Below are 17,622 nucleotides of genomic sequence, written 5' to 3'. Positions count from 1 at the left end.
CTTGTGTTTCAATTTATTATATTAAATATAAAGATAAAATTACATTAATATATTAAAATTAATTTATAAAAACATGTTAACATAAGTAAAGGTAGTAAATTAAACTAATAGTTAACCAGCCTAACAAGAACCCAGAAGAGGGTCTACCATAGTTCGAGGCAAAATCAGAGTAACATGAATTATACCTCATTGTAGGGGAAAAAAGGTTATTAATAATTATAAATTAGTATAACAGTTATTAAACTGTTAACTGTAAAATATTATTAACTTCAGTAATCAGAAAAAATTTAAATAAATGGTAAATAAAACTAAAAGAATTAAGTTAAATCAATTAACAAAAATATGAATAGCCATGAGGAGCAATTTACATATTTTCATACGCTAAGTCAATATAGAGGATTTAAAAAACTTTTAAGAACTGTAATTAATATTTTTTTCTATTTTAATGTATAAATTCTTAATACAATCATCAACTACAATAACAAAAACATAATGTAACCACATAGTTAACTAAATGACAAAGATGAAATTAATTAATTATAAGTTCATAAAATACAAAAATAAGAATAATATTACATTATTATACAGATTTTGATAGAAGAGAGTGATGAATACCCATAATATCCAGATGTTAAAATCATTTTTTTGTGACATGAATATTTGTTGTTATTAATACATAGAATAGTTATTCACGCAGAACATGATGAAATTTTATTTGAATAGACGTTTAACATTATAATCAGGTGTTGCTCTTGAATAGCAGCACCTGTTATCAGTTGTGAGATTGATAACAGTTTAACCATAGCATTGGTTAACCAACTTCAAATGTTTAGTAGATGTGGCATTATTCAGTATAAGGAATCATAAGTGGTATGACTATTTACTTTTTTCATTATAAATAAATATATATGGTATGGGTAACATTAAATCTACAAAAGTACAACGCGTACTATTTGAGTATAGTTACCAATGACCTTATACTCATGGCTTTTATTAAGTCATAAGAAATTTGTAGAACAAAAGGTAGCGTTTTTAATCCAAATCGGTAGTATTCTATGAACTATTTTAATAATTTAATGTTAGTAATGCACTAATATAAAACTATGATGCATAACAAAATATAAAACTATTTAAACAGTATAGTTAAAATTATGCCTCTAAAAATGATTTGCATCATTATATTAATACACACTTGCAAAATGTTATGGTAAATTATTTTTTGATTTGTCTCATTAAATAAAAATCCTTCACTCAAAATAAGAATAGTAATGTAGTATCAAGAAAACAAGACACGTTTAAAATATTACTTATATCAATACTGACATTGAATAAATGTTCGAGAAGTATACTAAAAAATGAAATAAATTACTATTATGTAATTCAATATTATTTTGGTTTTAATAAAATTATCAACATAACATGAATTTTAAATAAACCAAAAAATTTTTAACATTTTTTTTTTACAAAAAAGTTTATATATACACAATGGAATTTTCAGGAGCTCTTTAAAATGAGTACATAATAATATAAATGTGTAATAATCAACAATCTAATAATCTCTATTCTCATAGCAACTCACTATAAGTTAATACAAAATATAGGTAATTTAGTATTTTCTGCTACGGGAGTCATTTTTTTCTTTGTCACTCATCCATTCCATCTGAAAAAATATACATTAATATTACTGTACTTATTTATAAAGTAACTTGAAAGCAATTCACAATAGGGTCATCAAATTTATACCAGTTATCAAAAATAATTAGACAAGTTATATAGTATGACATTTATATTTTAAAAATCCTTTCAGCAAGAAAATTATTTATTGATAAAGTTTATAAATGAAATATAAGCAAAATATATTTTTATTCAATTAGAATGAAGTAGAATAATTTTAACCAAAATAAAAAAATAAAACTATTTAATTTTTAATTGTAAAGAGGATGTTACAATGACATAATATTTAAGATAAAATATCTTAACAATATAACAATTTGTTAGTATTATTTTCAGCAGTGAGTTTTGAAATGTCTGAAATAATTAGATAAAAATATTAAAACACAATTATCTAATCTCCTAGCACTATTTATTATGTTTTTAGAAACAATGCTATTTTTTGTCATTTTTCATATAAAAATATTTTATGAATTTAACCCACTCTTATTACATTAAAAATAAAAATAAAATTACAAAAACTGATGATTTTTTTAATATTGATTATACTTATAATATTTTAAAATCAACAATTGAAATTTATTATTAAACAAAGTGTCTTAAAAAATACAAAAATAAGCATTATAAAGGGATATAATTAAAGAGAAGATGAGAAAATATCTATAGCAAAAATATTTCATTACGTGAAGATATAATTTATTATTTAATTTAAAGGGATAGTGGAAATATTTCTTATGTATCCGGAACAAAATTCTTACTATGTCAGAGTCTATTAGGAATAATTTAATATACGTGTATATCTAAATTAAAAAAAATATATAAGATAAATTATAATAAATAATTATAAAACTATTATAACCATAAAAAAAAAAATTGAACTTGCACTTAATTATCAATTAGGAGTACTTTAACTACAAAGTTTGTTGTAATATTTATAAAACATTAGGACAAATTAAAAATCAGAATGATAATTTAATGAAAATTTTAAGTTGGTTATTTTTTTTGTAATATCTACATTAAATATTAATTAAATTATAAGTATAAAAAAATATTTTCAAAGTTTTCTAAGAAAATTAAAGTAATATTAAACATATATCATTTTATATTCTACCTTTTGCTTATGTTGTTTTACAGCATCTTCACATCGATTCAATATCATTTCTTTAGTTAAAAGACCGTCTTCTGATGTATAGCCAGCAGCTTGCCATGCAACTCCCAATTTAGCAATTTCTCTACCAGACATACCTTCTGTCATTTCTGCCATTTTTTTACATAAAGCACTGTAGTCGAATTTCTCAACATTTAATTTACTAAAAAATATCACAAATTAAAATTTAAGTACTAAATCAAATGGATTTCATTAGTATATTTATGAATATACACTATTACACTTTGTTTTGAGTAGCTGGTGTTAGTACATATTTGTCAAAATATAACATTATTAAACGTTCGCGTTCTTCTTTACCAGGTAAACCAAATTCTACCATCTCATCTAATCTATCATTAACAGCCCAATCAAATTGTTCTGGTGTATTACTAGCCAAAACTAACATAAACCTATGAAATATGAAAATATATTGAACATTTTCTTTCATTAAATATATTTAAAATATACTTGTTTGATTGATCACCAGTTCTGTATAAGAATGCATTAAGAGTAGCACGTAAGTTTTCACTAATCATTTCTGAACTACGTTTGCGTAAAAATGCATCAGCTTCATCAACAAATAATAATAAACCTTTTCTAGAATTTATAGCCCAGTCAAACACTTTGTGCATTTCTGTCACACCATCTTTACCTAAGGGAGCTACATCACCACCAGTTAAAATAGCATAATCCATTCCTGAATGCATAGCTAATTTCTAAAAAAAAAGTACATTATTATTTTCATTAAATTAATAATAAGTTATTAAAATACCTTAGCAAATAATGTTTTTCCAGTACCAGGAGGTCCATACATAAGAATGTTTCTATACATTCCACGATTTTTCTTTGTATTTAAAGTTGCAACTGCTACATCACTTTAATAATGTAATTAAATTTACTATCAGATATTTTTAATTCATAATATTTTGATTAAAATAATATGTAAAATAAATAAAACACAGTATCAAAACTATTTATTATTAAATGAATAACTTTTTATTTATTTATTTATCTTATAAGATTAATAGTAGATGTTGGAAAATAATTAAAAAATTATCCCAGTGGATAGGGGATAAAAATACTTCTACGGTCCTTTTGCCAATCGTAAGAGGACATTAATGAGGTTACGTCAGGTTGACAGCCGGCATAATATTTTTTCAAAAAGTATGAGGAGTCCTTAACAAAACTTAGGTGGATTGTCCATCTTAGATGTATGTGGAGAAAACAGGTTACAGAAAATAAAGTAAAATGGAGAAGGGCCAAGTGAAAGTTTAGGATAAGGGTAACTGATTCCAATTAGTTGGGATTAAGGTGAGGAAAACAAAGAAAATATTTGAAAATAATAATAAAAGGAATTACAATTTATATTTTTGTTATTCCTGAATTTATTATTATTATGACAAAATAATACTATATTATAAAAAAACTCACCCCAATCTTGATTCTAATTTAGGTGGCAATATTACATCTTTTAATGCACTACTTTTTTTTGTTCTAAGCTCTTTAAGAGTCAAAATAGGATGCCGCACAGTTTCTAACAATGAAAATCTAGACGTTTCTCGTACCAAAGATGGCTTACCTAAAATTAAAATATTATTCTGTTAACTTAAAAAAATAAAAACTTCTCGAAAATATTATATTTATATAATTAATTACCAAGTCTAGATTCTACATATTTTGCTGTTACGTTAGTAAATCCTTTTGCACTGTAAATACCTAATGCTAACAATGACAATCCTCCAGCTGCCATTAATGTTTTATCCCAATCTGTTAATAAAGCATTTGCTCCACTTCCAAAAATAGATCCAGCAGTTCTGTGAGAAATATATATTTAATAACTGAACAAAATTGTATGTTTCTTTGATAACAAAAATAAAATTATACTTGATTGACTCTAAAACAGTTTGGCGATGTTCAGAAGCTTTTAGTTTAAGTTGTTCTAAAATTAAGTCATGATTTTCTCTCTCAGCTTTTGCTCTTGCTAATGCTTTTGCTTCTGTTTTTTTAGCATCTAACCTTGATTTCATCTCGATTTCATGTTCAATGGTTGCTATATATTAAACAAAAATATTTCTATAAATTTAATGTTAATTGTGTTAATATGAATGATAAAACCTTTTTTCATTGCTTCTTGCTTAGCAACAGATTCTTCTTGGCGTCGTAAATTTTCCTCATTAGAGGCACGCTGTTGCTGAAGTTGATCTTCATATCTATTATATTTCCATACGTATATACATTTATATAAATATTTGTATATATTAAAAACTATACCTTTTACGGGCTAGTTGATCTTGATATTGTGCACGTAGTTGATGTTGTTTAGTTTCTTCAGCTAATAATTTTTTTCTTTCTTCAATTTCTGCTCGTTTTTGTTCATTTCGTGCTTGTTCCAAATGAATTTCATATTCTTTAATTTTAGACTGATATTCAATTTGCTTAGTGGTTTCTTGTAGTTTGGCTAAATCTAATGCTTCTTTGGCATGCTCTAAGACACAATATATATTTTATAATTAATAATAATAAAATCTCTAATATAAGTAGTATATGGACAAACAACAAAGCCATATAACATTTCTTATACCATACTAAGCAATTTAATACAAATATATTAAACAATATTTGAGTTTATTAACACTTACTTGATCTTTCTAATTCTTTAGCAGCTTGTGCAGCTCGTTCTAATGCTGAAGAATCAAATTTATATGCTTCACCACTTGATGATGATTGAGGTGGAGTTGGTTTTTTTTCTGACAAACCAGGTACATCTTCTAAATTAGGGGGTTCTGGTTTATTGTTACCACCCATTCCAAAAATCCACGACATAGTGTATATTATCTTAAATATTAATTTACTTATTTCACTTAAAAAAGAATCTCATTAAAATTATCAATTAAATTAACTAACAAAATGTTTTGATACTAGAAGGTGATGATGACAGTAATTAGAAGAACTATGCGTAATTCCAAGTACTCATAAAAATGGATAATTAAAATAAAAACTACAATTTTCTTTTTAAAAATATGTACAACAGTATATTTAGAATATGATAAAAAAAAAAAAAAATTTGCTCATGCAGTCTTATACATTGGATAAGTAAAAATATTATAGAGAATATATACATAACCTAACATTTTTATTCATGTTGACCATTACTTAAATACTAAATTTCATTTGAAATAAATAAAAATATTTTTACCATATAAAATATTTTATTTTTAATTAATATTAATATATTTTAAGTGACAACACATAGTGGGTAGCGACATCGAGAAAAATAGTAACAAAAGTAAATGATGGAGTTAAAAGTGAAATTAGGAAAAAAGTATTAGTAACTATGTTTCTGAAGCTTGGAAAATGTTGATATTAAACCATCTTATAGACAGTCTTTTTTTTATATTTTTTAGTTAGACATTTTTTACTTTTTAAAGTATTTTTTGGGACATACATTTTTGAGCTTATACCCTTCAATATAAATAGTGTATACATATTATTTTAGCTTTGATGCGAAGCTGAGAAGGTATTAATTTTACTATGATATGTTTTTTTATGTCTGTTGCCATTTTTTCTCAGCTCTCACTAAACCGATTTCTTTCAATAATACATCAAAAGATCACAAATCGTATCGATTAGAAGTCATTACATTTAATTATTAAACAAATTTCCTTGTTCCCTATAAATGGGAGAAATACCCCAAAAAAGTACTATTTTTAAAATCGCTGATTTTCGACATTTTTTAAACTTTTTTTTCTTAAAAGCTTTTTGAAAAATGAACAAATCAAAATATTTTTTTTTTTTTTAATTGAAAATTTAGGTATTTCCCTTTTATTTGATATAAATTTTTTGAAAATCCGACCCTTTACCTGCCCTTAGGAGAGTATTCAAAATAGCAACTTCTGCACAAAAATTTAACTTTTTCAACTTAAGTTTTGAACATGTTCTGAAAATACTCCGAGATTCAAAATATGTTAATATAAAGCTCATATTATCTGCTCTAAGTTCAAAAATAAATTGATCCCGATGACTTATTGTCTATATGCAAATGCTGCCGTTTTTGAGTTTAATGTTTTTTTTTATTTTTAAATACTTTCAAGAGTTTACTATAGTAATGAGTCTCTCAATTTTTATCAAATTTATATGAACCTAACCTTACATTAGATATAAATTTAAGAATTATTTTGATTATTTTGTCTCATAGAGTTAAGAAAAAAATGGTGCTTTGAATTATTGAACTAATTTTGATTATCATTTTTAGCTACAAATATATGTAGTGATATTACACGATAGCTGCGTCGAATGTGTTGCATCTTCTACGCTCAGGGTACGAAGTTCAAACCCCACCCGTCAAATAACTTTTTTTACATTTTAGATTCGATGCGAAGCTGAGAAGGTATTAATTTTACTATGATATGTTTTTTTTGTGTCTGTAACCATTTTTTCTCAGTTCTCACCGAATCGATTTCATTCAACGATATGGCAAAAGATCATAAATCGTATCTTGTCCAAGACATCACCTCAAAAATTGAAAAAATTTCCCTCGTTCCCTGTAAATGGGGGAAATCCCCAAATAAATTACAAATTTAAAAATCGCTAATTTTCGACATTTTTTCAATTTGTTTTAATTAAAACTGCCATAACTTTCTTAAAAATAACCAAATCAATATAATTTTTTTTTATAAATTTGACCTTTTATTTGACCGCAGAGGGGATTCAAAATGACAACTTTTTCAACTTAACTTTTAAAAATATTCCGGAAATACTGACACTTTAATATATTTTAAATGAAAGCTTATGTAATATACTATATTATGAAAAAAGAATGTTTTATTGTTTTTAATAAGTTTTGTATGATAGTGATTTTAATCTCTGTCAGATATCATTATACTTGACCCAACTATGCCACGCCCCCACTGTGCTGGGTTTTTTTCTTGTTTATTTTTGAGGTGGAAATAAAATTCAAAGTTTGATTGACTCTTATCTAGAGATGTGAGTCGGTATTATACATATGTATTATACGGTATGATACAAGGTATGATACACGCGTATAAAATTATTTTATACCGGCTGTATCAAAAAAAAAAAAAAATGCTTTATCAACATTTATATTCTTTTGGATTTGATTTTAATTGATATACGCAATTGTAATTAATGATATAGATGGATTGCATTATTAGATTAAAATATATCTATAATCGTGAATATTATTGTAGATTAATAGATATATTTTTAAAACATAATTAGTTGTCAGATCCGCCAGGGAAACATGGTTATCATAACAAACAAAAGCAATTGACTTGTGTACGGTATAACCGTGATCTCAGCATGTTTTTAGTATTATCACACAATAATCTTGTCACATTTTAAGCGCCAACGCAAGTCGGTTCAAATGGAAGAAAATATAAGCACAGAACAGGTGAATCTATTCTGTGGTAAAAGTATTTTGTTTTGTGATTTAAATTGTTTAAGTTTAAAGTATTATTTGCAAATTACGAACTAAGATGGGTCGTCCATCAAAGCAAAAACGAGAATAAAACAGATTAACTATTTGATAATGTCATGACATATACAAATTAAGATTATAAAATATTTCATACTTTATAAAAATTAATTCTTAGTACTCTATGATATTAAAATTTATAATCGATAAGGTGCTTAAGTTATTATTTTTAAGGTAACAAATGTTAATACAATTATCAATTTTAAAATTAATAGTAAGATGTTATATTTTAATTTTTTAAAAGTTTATTTAAAGGATAGGATTTTTTTTTGTTAAGAAAAAGTGAGTTTTATTATTTTATTTATTATGTTATTAAAAATTTTAAATTTTTAATGTGGTAAAATTCCAATTGTGTATTTATACTTGTTTAAAAAAGCAGATTTCTCAGACCTTTAACATCATGGGTGGTTTCTGGTTGCAAATTGACTATAGTTGGTACTTAGTTGATACTAAATCATCCTCTAGACAGGAATTCTGGATAGAGAAATATCTTAGTTCAATACTTTAACTAATTACTCTNTAGACAGGAATTCTGGATAGAGAAATATCTTAGTTTAATACTTTAACTAATTACTCTCTGAACATTTTGTTTTCATCAATTTTGCTGAAGGCTTTTTCAATAAGTACTCATTTATTTATTGCGTTTTATGAAAAAAAATCACTCTAAAGTTTATTTTTCCCCAAATTATAAGGTGCCACAAGGATTTATACGGTATTATACGATATTATACAACAAAAAAATAAAATACCGTATTTTAACAACTCTACTCTTATCTCATTAAAATTGTATAACATCAATGAATATCAAGGACACCACCATTGTAGTCTCCCTTTGTGAAAATGAATTTTATTCATATTAAAATATTTTACTATATGGTGTTTTTTTTGTGTCTGTCATTCATTTATCTCAATTCTCACTTTTTTAATTATACGTCAAATAATCACTACTAGTGTTTAGTTAAAAATATTACCCTCCTTGATTTTGGAATAATTCAACAATTTCTTAAAATTAAACACTACAGATTTTCATTGTAGCGTTTCTTATGATAGTGATTTTAATCACTGTTGATATCATCTATACTTGTGTTAAATTTTTTAGTTTAACTTGTAAATTTAAAAGTGATATCATTAAATACAAAATTTTATTAAGATTTCAAAAATGGTTTTGTTTAGCATATACGTCAGTAGTTTTAATAGAGTATAACTGCGGTCCCAAGAATTATTTGAAAGTTCTCGTCAGTAGCAGGTGGTCCGTGTTTTAGGCCATCTCTTGGCGTTTTCATAGTTTCGCGATTTTTGACATTTTATGGAATATTCGTCTACACGAAAAAGGAGAGAACTACTTTCATTCGACCGTGTTCCCACTAAATCGGCGTTATCACTGCATTCGTTTTGTTTGCTGTGTGATTCTGTTTGTGATTAAACTACTTAATTAATTTCTTAATTAAAATAAATTTGTATTGTTAATAAAAGTATGTACTTAAAAATTATTAAAGAGTTTTATTATTACTCATATTTGATAGTGATTAAAATCACTATAAAAAAAAATGCTTCAATGTAATTCTTTAGATAGTGCTTAATTTTAAAAAATTGATGGATTATTCTAAAAGCTACATGAGCTGCTATTTCCTTATTAATATCCTGATTAAGATAAAGCATGTCGAATGAAAAAGGGGTATAAATATTATTTCTCATAAAAAAATTGTGTTGATCCACACACTTTTCAATAAGTTATAGCATTATAAAGTAAAAAATGTAAGATATAAAATCGAGAATTTTCACACAAAAATAGCATTCAGTAGCCATTCTCACCGTGAAGACAAAATAAAGTCCGAATTTTTTTTTTTCATAACATTTCATAAGCTTTAATTTAAGATATGTATAAAAGTGTCAGACTTTCTGGAACACTTTCAAAATTAAATTTTTTGTGAAAAAGTTGTCATTTTAAATCTCTCCTTGTGGGCAGGTAAATGGTCAGATTTATAAGAAAAATATACCAAATGATAGGTAAAAATATCAAGCATCTATATAAAAAGAAATTATAGATTTGGTTATTTTTAAAAAAGTTATGGCAGTTTTAAGTAAAAAAAATTGAAAAAATTAGCGATTTTAAAATTTGTAATTTTTTATGGTGGTTTCCCCCATTTACGGGAAACGCGGGAATTTTTTTCAATATTTGAGGATAATGTCTTCAACTAGTACGATTTGTGATATTTTGACGTATCGTTGAAAGAAATCAGTTTGGTGAGAGCTGAGAAAAAGTGGTAACAGAGTCTGTTAAACAGACATAAAAAAAAAAAAACACATCATAGTAAAACCAATACCTACTCAGCTTCGCATCGAAGCTAAAATTAAGAATTGATTCATTTTGGTCGATTTTTAAATATTTTGCATTTTGATTTAAATTTATTCACTTTTGAAAATCGCCAATCACTATTAATAATTACCTTACACCTTATACAATATAAAGTTTATGAAGTCAATGTGTGAGTTGATAACAGAAATGGTGATCTTATCTATTTCTTTCTAATGACTTTCATGGATGAAAAGATGAAAAGAAGTTACTATGTTTTGTATATTTATTAAATGATTTACATTATGTAAAGTTAGAATATGGCATACGATAAAATTCATCTTAGTAAATGATAATATCGCTGTGTAGAGTATCACTAGAGTTGATTGTAATTTGTTTATCATAATAAACAATATATTATTGAAATTCAATTTTTTTATTAACCTGAACATATATTTGGTTCTTATTTATGTTTTTTTATAATTTGTAAATATAATAAATTATTTTTTTATTAAATTTATATCATTGACAATTTTAAAAGTTTTTTTCAATTATTCAATAAAGTGACGTAGTTTTCTATCAAACATTGTATAATTATGTTAAGTAAAACGTAATTTCATTGTTATAGTTTAATTTATTACAATAATTTTTGAATGTCATATTAAAGTGGAGTGCATTTTTTAGATAACTACAATGGATACTGAGTCTCTTCGATCTCTACATAGTGAGCATAGCTTTAAGTCTAAATACAAAACTCACTCTCTGAAATCTAGTAGTCACCACCGATCAAACAATTACAAGTATACAACTTTTAATATTAATCTTGTATACTTATGTACTTATTTTTTAAAATAATTTGTAGAACTTCATCTAAAATAAGCCGTAAGTATTCAGACAACTTAATAAATACTTACGACACTACTATGGCACCCTATCAAACTACTGTCATGTTAGATGATACTCGTGATGGACAAGATGTTGTTGAAGTTCAAATTTTACCTCAAGTAATAATTTTTTTTTAATTGTATTTTAACTAGAAATTAATTTTTTTTAAATTAACTTTGAGAAATAACATACTCTTTATAAATTTGTTTAATATTTTTGTCTTTTTTAGGATGAAAATTGGGGTGAAAACACTACAGCAATTACAGGAAACACTTCAGTACAATCTGGATCAATGGAAGAAATGGGAGCATTGTGGCAAGATATAGAACAAAAAAGTGGTTTTCCTATTCTTTGCCACCGTTACATAGCTACAGCTCTCACTGGTTCATTATCAATTATTGCATTTATTAGTCCCCTAGCCATGCTAGTTTTACCAAAATTAGGTAATTTGTTGGCAGTTAATTGAAATAATATCAATATACATAATGAATAAGGCAGTAACTCACTTTTTCATACTTTTCAAGAGATCAATAATAAAATTTATCTCTAATTACACTCTATATGTTTATCAATTTTTTTAAGTAGTTTAATTCCGATTCATACTAATGTTCGATATTTTGATAAAGTTAATATGAAAAAATTAAAATCTAAATTCAAATACCTCATAATCCAAAAATCAAATTTTTGAGTTACTGCCTTTTTGTTGTATATAGTGATATATTTTATTTATTTAATATCTAGTTTAATTTTAAATTAAATATAGAAGTTTTAAATATTTAACACAGGATATTAACTAAATGTTTTGTTATATTTAGGATTTTTTAGTCCGGAAGTTACAAATTTAAGTTTACAGCAAAGAGAAACACTTTTGAATTGTGGTACTGAGTGCAAAGGAGTGCTAGTATCATTGACATTTAAAATGTTTTTGCTGGCTCTAGCAGCTTGGGCAATATTTTTACGGCCATTAAGAGCAACCATGCCTAGAATTTATGTATTTAGAGCAATGGTTTTGGCACTTGTATCAATTTGTTGTACTTCATTTTGGCTTTTTTATGTAGTACAAGTTACAGAAGGTAAAGAGATATGATTAATTTTTTTTTAAGATTTAATAGTTTTAAAAATGTGTTAATAGAATTAAAATTATTGTAAATCCTTAAAAATTGAGGTTTTAATTAGGTTAAGATGTCTGAATATTCTGTTAATATTGGTATTATTGTTTGCATAAATGAGTATTAATCTGTAAATAAATTATATTCCAGTCCATTAATAATTTTTGTAATATCAATGATAATTTATAATATTAATAATTTGAACTTGTCATTTATATTAAAAAAAAAAAAAATTATTATACTTAGCTCAAATAAATCATTAAAATGTTTTCCTCTTTAATAGTATAACATATATTAGAATACTTTTTCTTAATACTTATCAACAGGATAATAATGATTCTAACTAATAAATTGAATTTTCTAACAAAATTATACATAGTCTAGTCCTGTTCAGTAATGATATCTTAATATTAGACATAGCCTATATATTTTTATTTCATTTTTAGCTCTGACGAATTAAGAGCTTTAGTATACTGCTATCCTAGTTAAGGACGTATATGCCAAAAATTAAAAAAACGTTACAATAAATAGAATTTAATAGAGCATCTTTAGAGCTAATTTAGGAAATATTTTGTGTTCAGCTTAGAAACTAAGTTATTAAGAATTTGGTTTGTATGTATCTTATAAAAATAGACCTAATTCTTAAGAAAAAACTTGTAAAATGCTCATACTAGTAAAACGTAGTAACATCCCACAAATACAATCATTTTGTTTAGTAGCATACAATAAAGGTATTTTTTTGTTTTGTCACATTATGTTGTGTAAGTGGTTATGGCAAAATTATCATGTATTAATCATTTGATAAGAAATATTAATGACCCTCTAGATAGGTTTAAAAATAAATTGTATGCTATATCAATGTTTTTTTTATAAAATTGCCACATTTCAAAACTGTTAATTACTAAGCATTTTAGATGTATCTGCTTGTTACTGCTTCATTTTTAGATAATAAATGATTTAGATTAATGATATCACAAAGTTAAAAATATGTATATAAATTTTTAGTAAGAGTTGTCCTATAGACTTTGGTATTTTATTAGATTTTACATTGAAAATTGTTTAAATACTAGTTACTTAATCAGTTTTATAAAAAAACAAATGAATTCAGAAAAATTAATTTTTTTCAATTTCGTATATGTCTTTTTTAACTAGAATGACAGTATAGGTTTACATAATATATTTTTAATAATATTTCAATATAATAAAATTCTGAAATATTAAATTTTTTTTTTTATCTCTTATGCCTCATAAAATATCAACAATATTTGTTTAAATAAGAAAATGTTAGATGAAAAAACTATTAAATCAATATTTCAGAAATTATTAACACTTAGAAATTACAAAATGCTAAGGTTAAAATGTGGGTTATGATAATTTTCCTCAAGCATTTCTCAGTGTTCCTTTTTTCTAACCAGATAAGTTCCATAAATGCAAAAGAGACTTAGAAAAATATTTTAATTGCATTATCCTAAGACTAGCACTGATTACAAAAACAAAATAACTTAAAATAAAAAAGGTTCTTAATATGCATTTTTAAATAGTACAACAATGTTGTAATACAAAAAAATATACAAATGCTTCTAACATGCATTGTTCTTATTAATAATAAAGTTGTATATCAAAAATTAATATGCAACTAATAAAATTCCAAAAAAATATTTTCATTTTGTTTTACAAGTTATATAGTAGTTAGGATAAGTCAAGCATGTATGTGTTGTAGTTGTAACAAATTATAATTTTATAATGTAAACCAATATATTATTTAATTATGGAATAGGAGTTCGTGCAACCGCTACAGGAGAAGACCTACTTGAATATCGAGCATTGGTTTCATACGCTTCGTCTTTATGTGATTGTCTTTTATGTATTCATTATATTGCTGTAGTTTTAATGGAAATAAGGCATTTGCAACCAGCTTTTTATTTAAAGGTTTGAACAAAATTTTATTTTGTAATAACTGCTAGTACTAAATTATATGACTATTAGTGATAAAAATATAATTTAACAAAACAACAATTTTTTGCATTTTAATTATATTGATATTGTTTAATAATTAATATCATAATTAGGTATAATTTTTTTTATTAATTATATAGGATATTAAAATAGACTTTTTTTTATATAACACTTAATGAAAATCATTGGAATGATTTGTTTTACATGACCTTATTCCCGTCTCTGTAAAATATGACTTACAAATTGTTCATAAAAAAAAAATTAATATATATATATGACATAATATTTTAAATTATTAAAATTTTCAAGTTAGAATTCAACTGATCTTTGAAAAAAAAATTATAAATAATAACATACTAATAATTAAATAATAGCATGTAAAAATTGCAATTTAGATTGAAAGTAGTAAAACCTTATTTAACAATAATAAAAATAATAATATTTAGATACTTAGGCTTTAAAAATAATATTCATTTTAGTAAAATAAAAGTAATAATAACTATTAAAATATTTAAAATTCATGGACTTTTTAAATTGAAAAATATTTCAGAGTTCTGAGCAATTGCAGATTATACAGTTGGGCCAAACGAACACTAATAATACCACCTTATAGTAACATATTAGTATAAAAATCATAAAATAAAAAAAAATGTTTATAATCAATTTGATATTGCAATATACCAAGTTATAAAAAACAATATTAGAATTAAAAATTTGTTACATTATCAATTTTTATTGATTTTGTGTTATATTTTATTATTTTATTTTATTTTCTTATGTTATACATTTTTATAGTAAGTGAAATATTTTTTAATAGGTTGTTAGAAGTCCCGATGGAGAGTGTCATACTTATTCTATTGGTCAATTAAGCATTCAGCGAGCAGCTGTTTGGGTTTTAGAACAATATTACACAGATTTCTCAATATACAATCCATATTTAGAACGTTTACCAGTTTCAAAATCTAAAAAGAATGCTTCGAGCTTTAAATTTTATGATATTGAAGGAATTGCTAATAATACTCTTCAAATGAGTCATACTAAAGGTTCTATAAATGGACATATAAGACGTCGTGATTCAAGTCACAATGAAAGATTTTATGAAGAACATGATTATGAAAGAAGAGTTAAGAAACGTAGAGCAAGATTACTGACTGCAGCTGAAGAAGCCTTTACTCATGTAAAACGCTCTCATCAAGATCCTGGTAAGTATGGACCTAAAAAAATAGCATAATTTAAATAGGGTAAAAATAATTATTTTACATAGTATACAGATACATTGCAATTAACGTTCAGGAGTGGAGGGGGAAAATATTTGTGCCAATGTGCTAGTAAAATTCGGGGCACATCTTTATGTTTAACAGGAGGAAATTACTTTTTTTTACTACTCATAATAAAATATTGTTTTAAAAAAATGAAGCATTTTGGCAAAAATAGAGGGTCCCAATTTATTATCCCCTTAAGTTTTTTTTTTTAGTTATATGTAAGCTTCCATAGTCAATGAACTTTATTTATTTTTACCACATTTTACTCCATATGTGTTTATGGATTTATTATAAATATATTTGTAAGAGGTTTTGTTATACAATGTAAACAAAATAGGTTTTCCTTTTTAAATAAATTAAATATAAAAATAATGAAAAATAAATAAGATTTTTAAATCTCAGCTGTGGCATTTTCTTAGTTCTCTACCAGATATTTAGTTGTCAACACAATAATCACCAGTCTGTCTTAATTAATTACCTTGGATATTAATTAGAAGAAACTTTATGTTTTTAGGTGGTGGTTCTGCAATGGATCCTTATGAAGCAGCTCAAGCTGTTTTTCCAACTATTGCTCGATCACTTCAAAAATATTTAAGAGTTACGAGACAACAGCCAAGACACACTGTAGAATCTATTTTGTCACACTTAGCTTTATGTTTAACTCATGATGCTTCCCCTAAAGCATTTTTAGAACCTTACTTAAGTGCAGCTCCAGTATTACAGGTATATTTAAACTATTAAGATTTTACTTGACGTTTTATATAATAATTTTTATTTTTAATATATTTCTAGAATGAAAAAGAACAGAAAACAGTTCAGTCATGGTCACTTATTTGTAGTGAATTATTAACTAGGTCACTTAAAAATGGTACAGTATTCCAACTGAGGCAAAATGATTTATCTCTTTTGTGTTCAGTGCATACATTGCCACATTTCAGTATTACAGAAGAAGTCATTAACCCAAAATCAAATAGGTTTGTGTTGAGGTTAAATTCTGAAACATCTGTATGATTTTTATCTTTTATACTTTTTAAAATATATTTAATAAATTAGTTGTAAAATATTCATAAAGATTATAATATGATAAAACCATCTAGTCTTGGATCAGTATTTTTTTTTTTTGAATATGCCAAAAATTTGAATATATATATAAGAAATAAAAAGACACTATTATTTTTCATTTAATTATTTATAGCATGCTTTAAAATTATAAAAATTAGTTTAAGTATGAATAATGAAGATATGTTTTTTTTGTTTGAAAGTCTTATTGATAAGAAAAAAAAATTACAAATATTTCTTTTACAAATTGTCAAAAATATAGGTGTCAATATGTCATTGTATTTGAAATAATAATAATTTTTTCCCAACTCTTATTTACTCATAGACTATAAATAATTAAATAATTAAATTATTTTTATAATTTTAATAGTGTCTAAGTTTATAGTATATTAAACATATTTTACATTTATATTTCTTTATAAATAATTTTTTTATTTTATTATTTTATGATATAAAATTTTTTTTATATAACAATAGTTTTGTATTTTTCTTTAAATTTATACTGAGTATTAAATTTAAATTTAGATATAAGTTTTATTAATCTTTACATTATTGATATATTAGAAATAATTTTGTGTAATAATAACTGTGCTTGGTAAAAACATTGAATAGTAAAAAAGTTCATAAAAAATCTTATTTAAAATGTTTGATAATTATAGCTTACTTTTAATAATAATACATAATTTTAAAATATATTTTTGTACTGTCACTTTAAACTTATTTCATACTTAACAGTGACATTTTAT

The 17,622-nt window shown here is 24.5% G+C and overlaps 2 protein-coding genes across 3 annotated transcripts; one reads left to right on the top strand and one right to left on the bottom strand.

Annotated features, from left to right (window-relative positions):
- Positions 1-1,379: 1,379 nt before the first annotated feature.
- LOC126901116 (ATPase family AAA domain-containing protein 3) lies at positions 1,380-5,863 on the bottom strand. Its single transcript, XM_050677357.1, has 11 exons — positions 5,458-5,863; positions 5,090-5,303; positions 4,934-5,028; positions 4,703-4,868; positions 4,475-4,632; positions 4,250-4,397; positions 3,591-3,693; positions 3,287-3,534; positions 3,061-3,228; positions 2,783-2,981; positions 1,380-1,660 (listed from the first exon to the last, which is right to left on the bottom strand). Exons 1-11 carry the CDS (start codon positions 5,639-5,641, stop codon positions 1,607-1,609), a joined length of 1,737 nt encoding a protein of 578 aa, XP_050533314.1. The 5' UTR covers positions 5,642-5,863; the 3' UTR covers positions 1,380-1,606.
- A 2,265-nt stretch (positions 5,864-8,128) lies between these two features.
- Positions 8,129-17,157, top strand: LOC126901197 (vang-like protein 2). 2 transcript variants are annotated; one of them, XM_050677527.1, is made up of 9 exons: positions 8,129-8,228; positions 11,290-11,405; positions 11,468-11,609; positions 11,720-11,933; positions 12,306-12,563; positions 14,377-14,528; positions 15,373-15,757; positions 16,332-16,540; positions 16,610-17,157. In XM_050677527.1, the coding sequence occupies exons 1-9, from the start codon at positions 8,202-8,204 to the stop codon at positions 16,826-16,828; spliced, it is 1,722 nt and encodes a 573-aa protein (XP_050533484.1). In that variant the 5' UTR covers positions 8,129-8,201; the 3' UTR covers positions 16,829-17,157. The 2 variants fall into 2 exon arrangements, with proteins under 2 accessions (XP_050533484.1, XP_050533485.1); XM_050677528.1 differs by lacking the exon at positions 8,129-8,228 and adding an exon at positions 11,010-11,215 and having other exon boundaries at positions 16,610-17,156.
- Positions 17,158-17,622: the final 465 nt, after the last annotated feature.

This window comes from Daktulosphaira vitifoliae, unplaced genomic scaffold (assembly GCF_025091365.1).
Source record: "Daktulosphaira vitifoliae isolate Bord-2020 unplaced genomic scaffold, ASM2509136v1 Scaffold_3, whole genome shotgun sequence".
NCBI lineage: Eukaryota > Metazoa > Arthropoda > Insecta > Hemiptera > Phylloxeridae > Daktulosphaira > Daktulosphaira vitifoliae.
Note: the sequence above shows the minus strand (reverse complement) of the source record. Positions and strands in the feature narration are given on the sequence as shown.

Bases quoted from the DNA above. Each gene is read 5' to 3' on its own strand.
- LOC126901116 (XM_050677357.1), bottom strand. From the start codon at position 5,641: ATGTCGTGGATTTTTGGAATGGGTGGTAACAATAAACCAGAACCCCCT. The intron at 5,304-5,457 runs GTAAGTGTTAAT...ATTGTGTCTTAG, and splicing joins TAAAGAATTAGAAAGATCAA to AGCATGCCAAAGAAGCATTA. The intron at 4,869-4,933 runs GTTTTATCATTC...TTTAATATATAG, and splicing joins GCAAGAAGCAATGAAAAAAG to CAACCATTGAACATGAAATC.
- LOC126901197 (XM_050677527.1), top strand. From the start codon at position 8,202: ATGGAAGAAAATATAAGCACAGAACAG. The intron at 12,564-14,376 runs GTAAAGAGATAT...ATTATGGAATAG, and splicing joins TGTAGTACAAGTTACAGAAG to GAGTTCGTGCAACCGCTACA. The intron at 14,529-15,372 runs GTTTGAACAAAA...ATTTTTTAATAG, and splicing joins AACCAGCTTTTTATTTAAAG to GTTGTTAGAAGTCCCGATGG.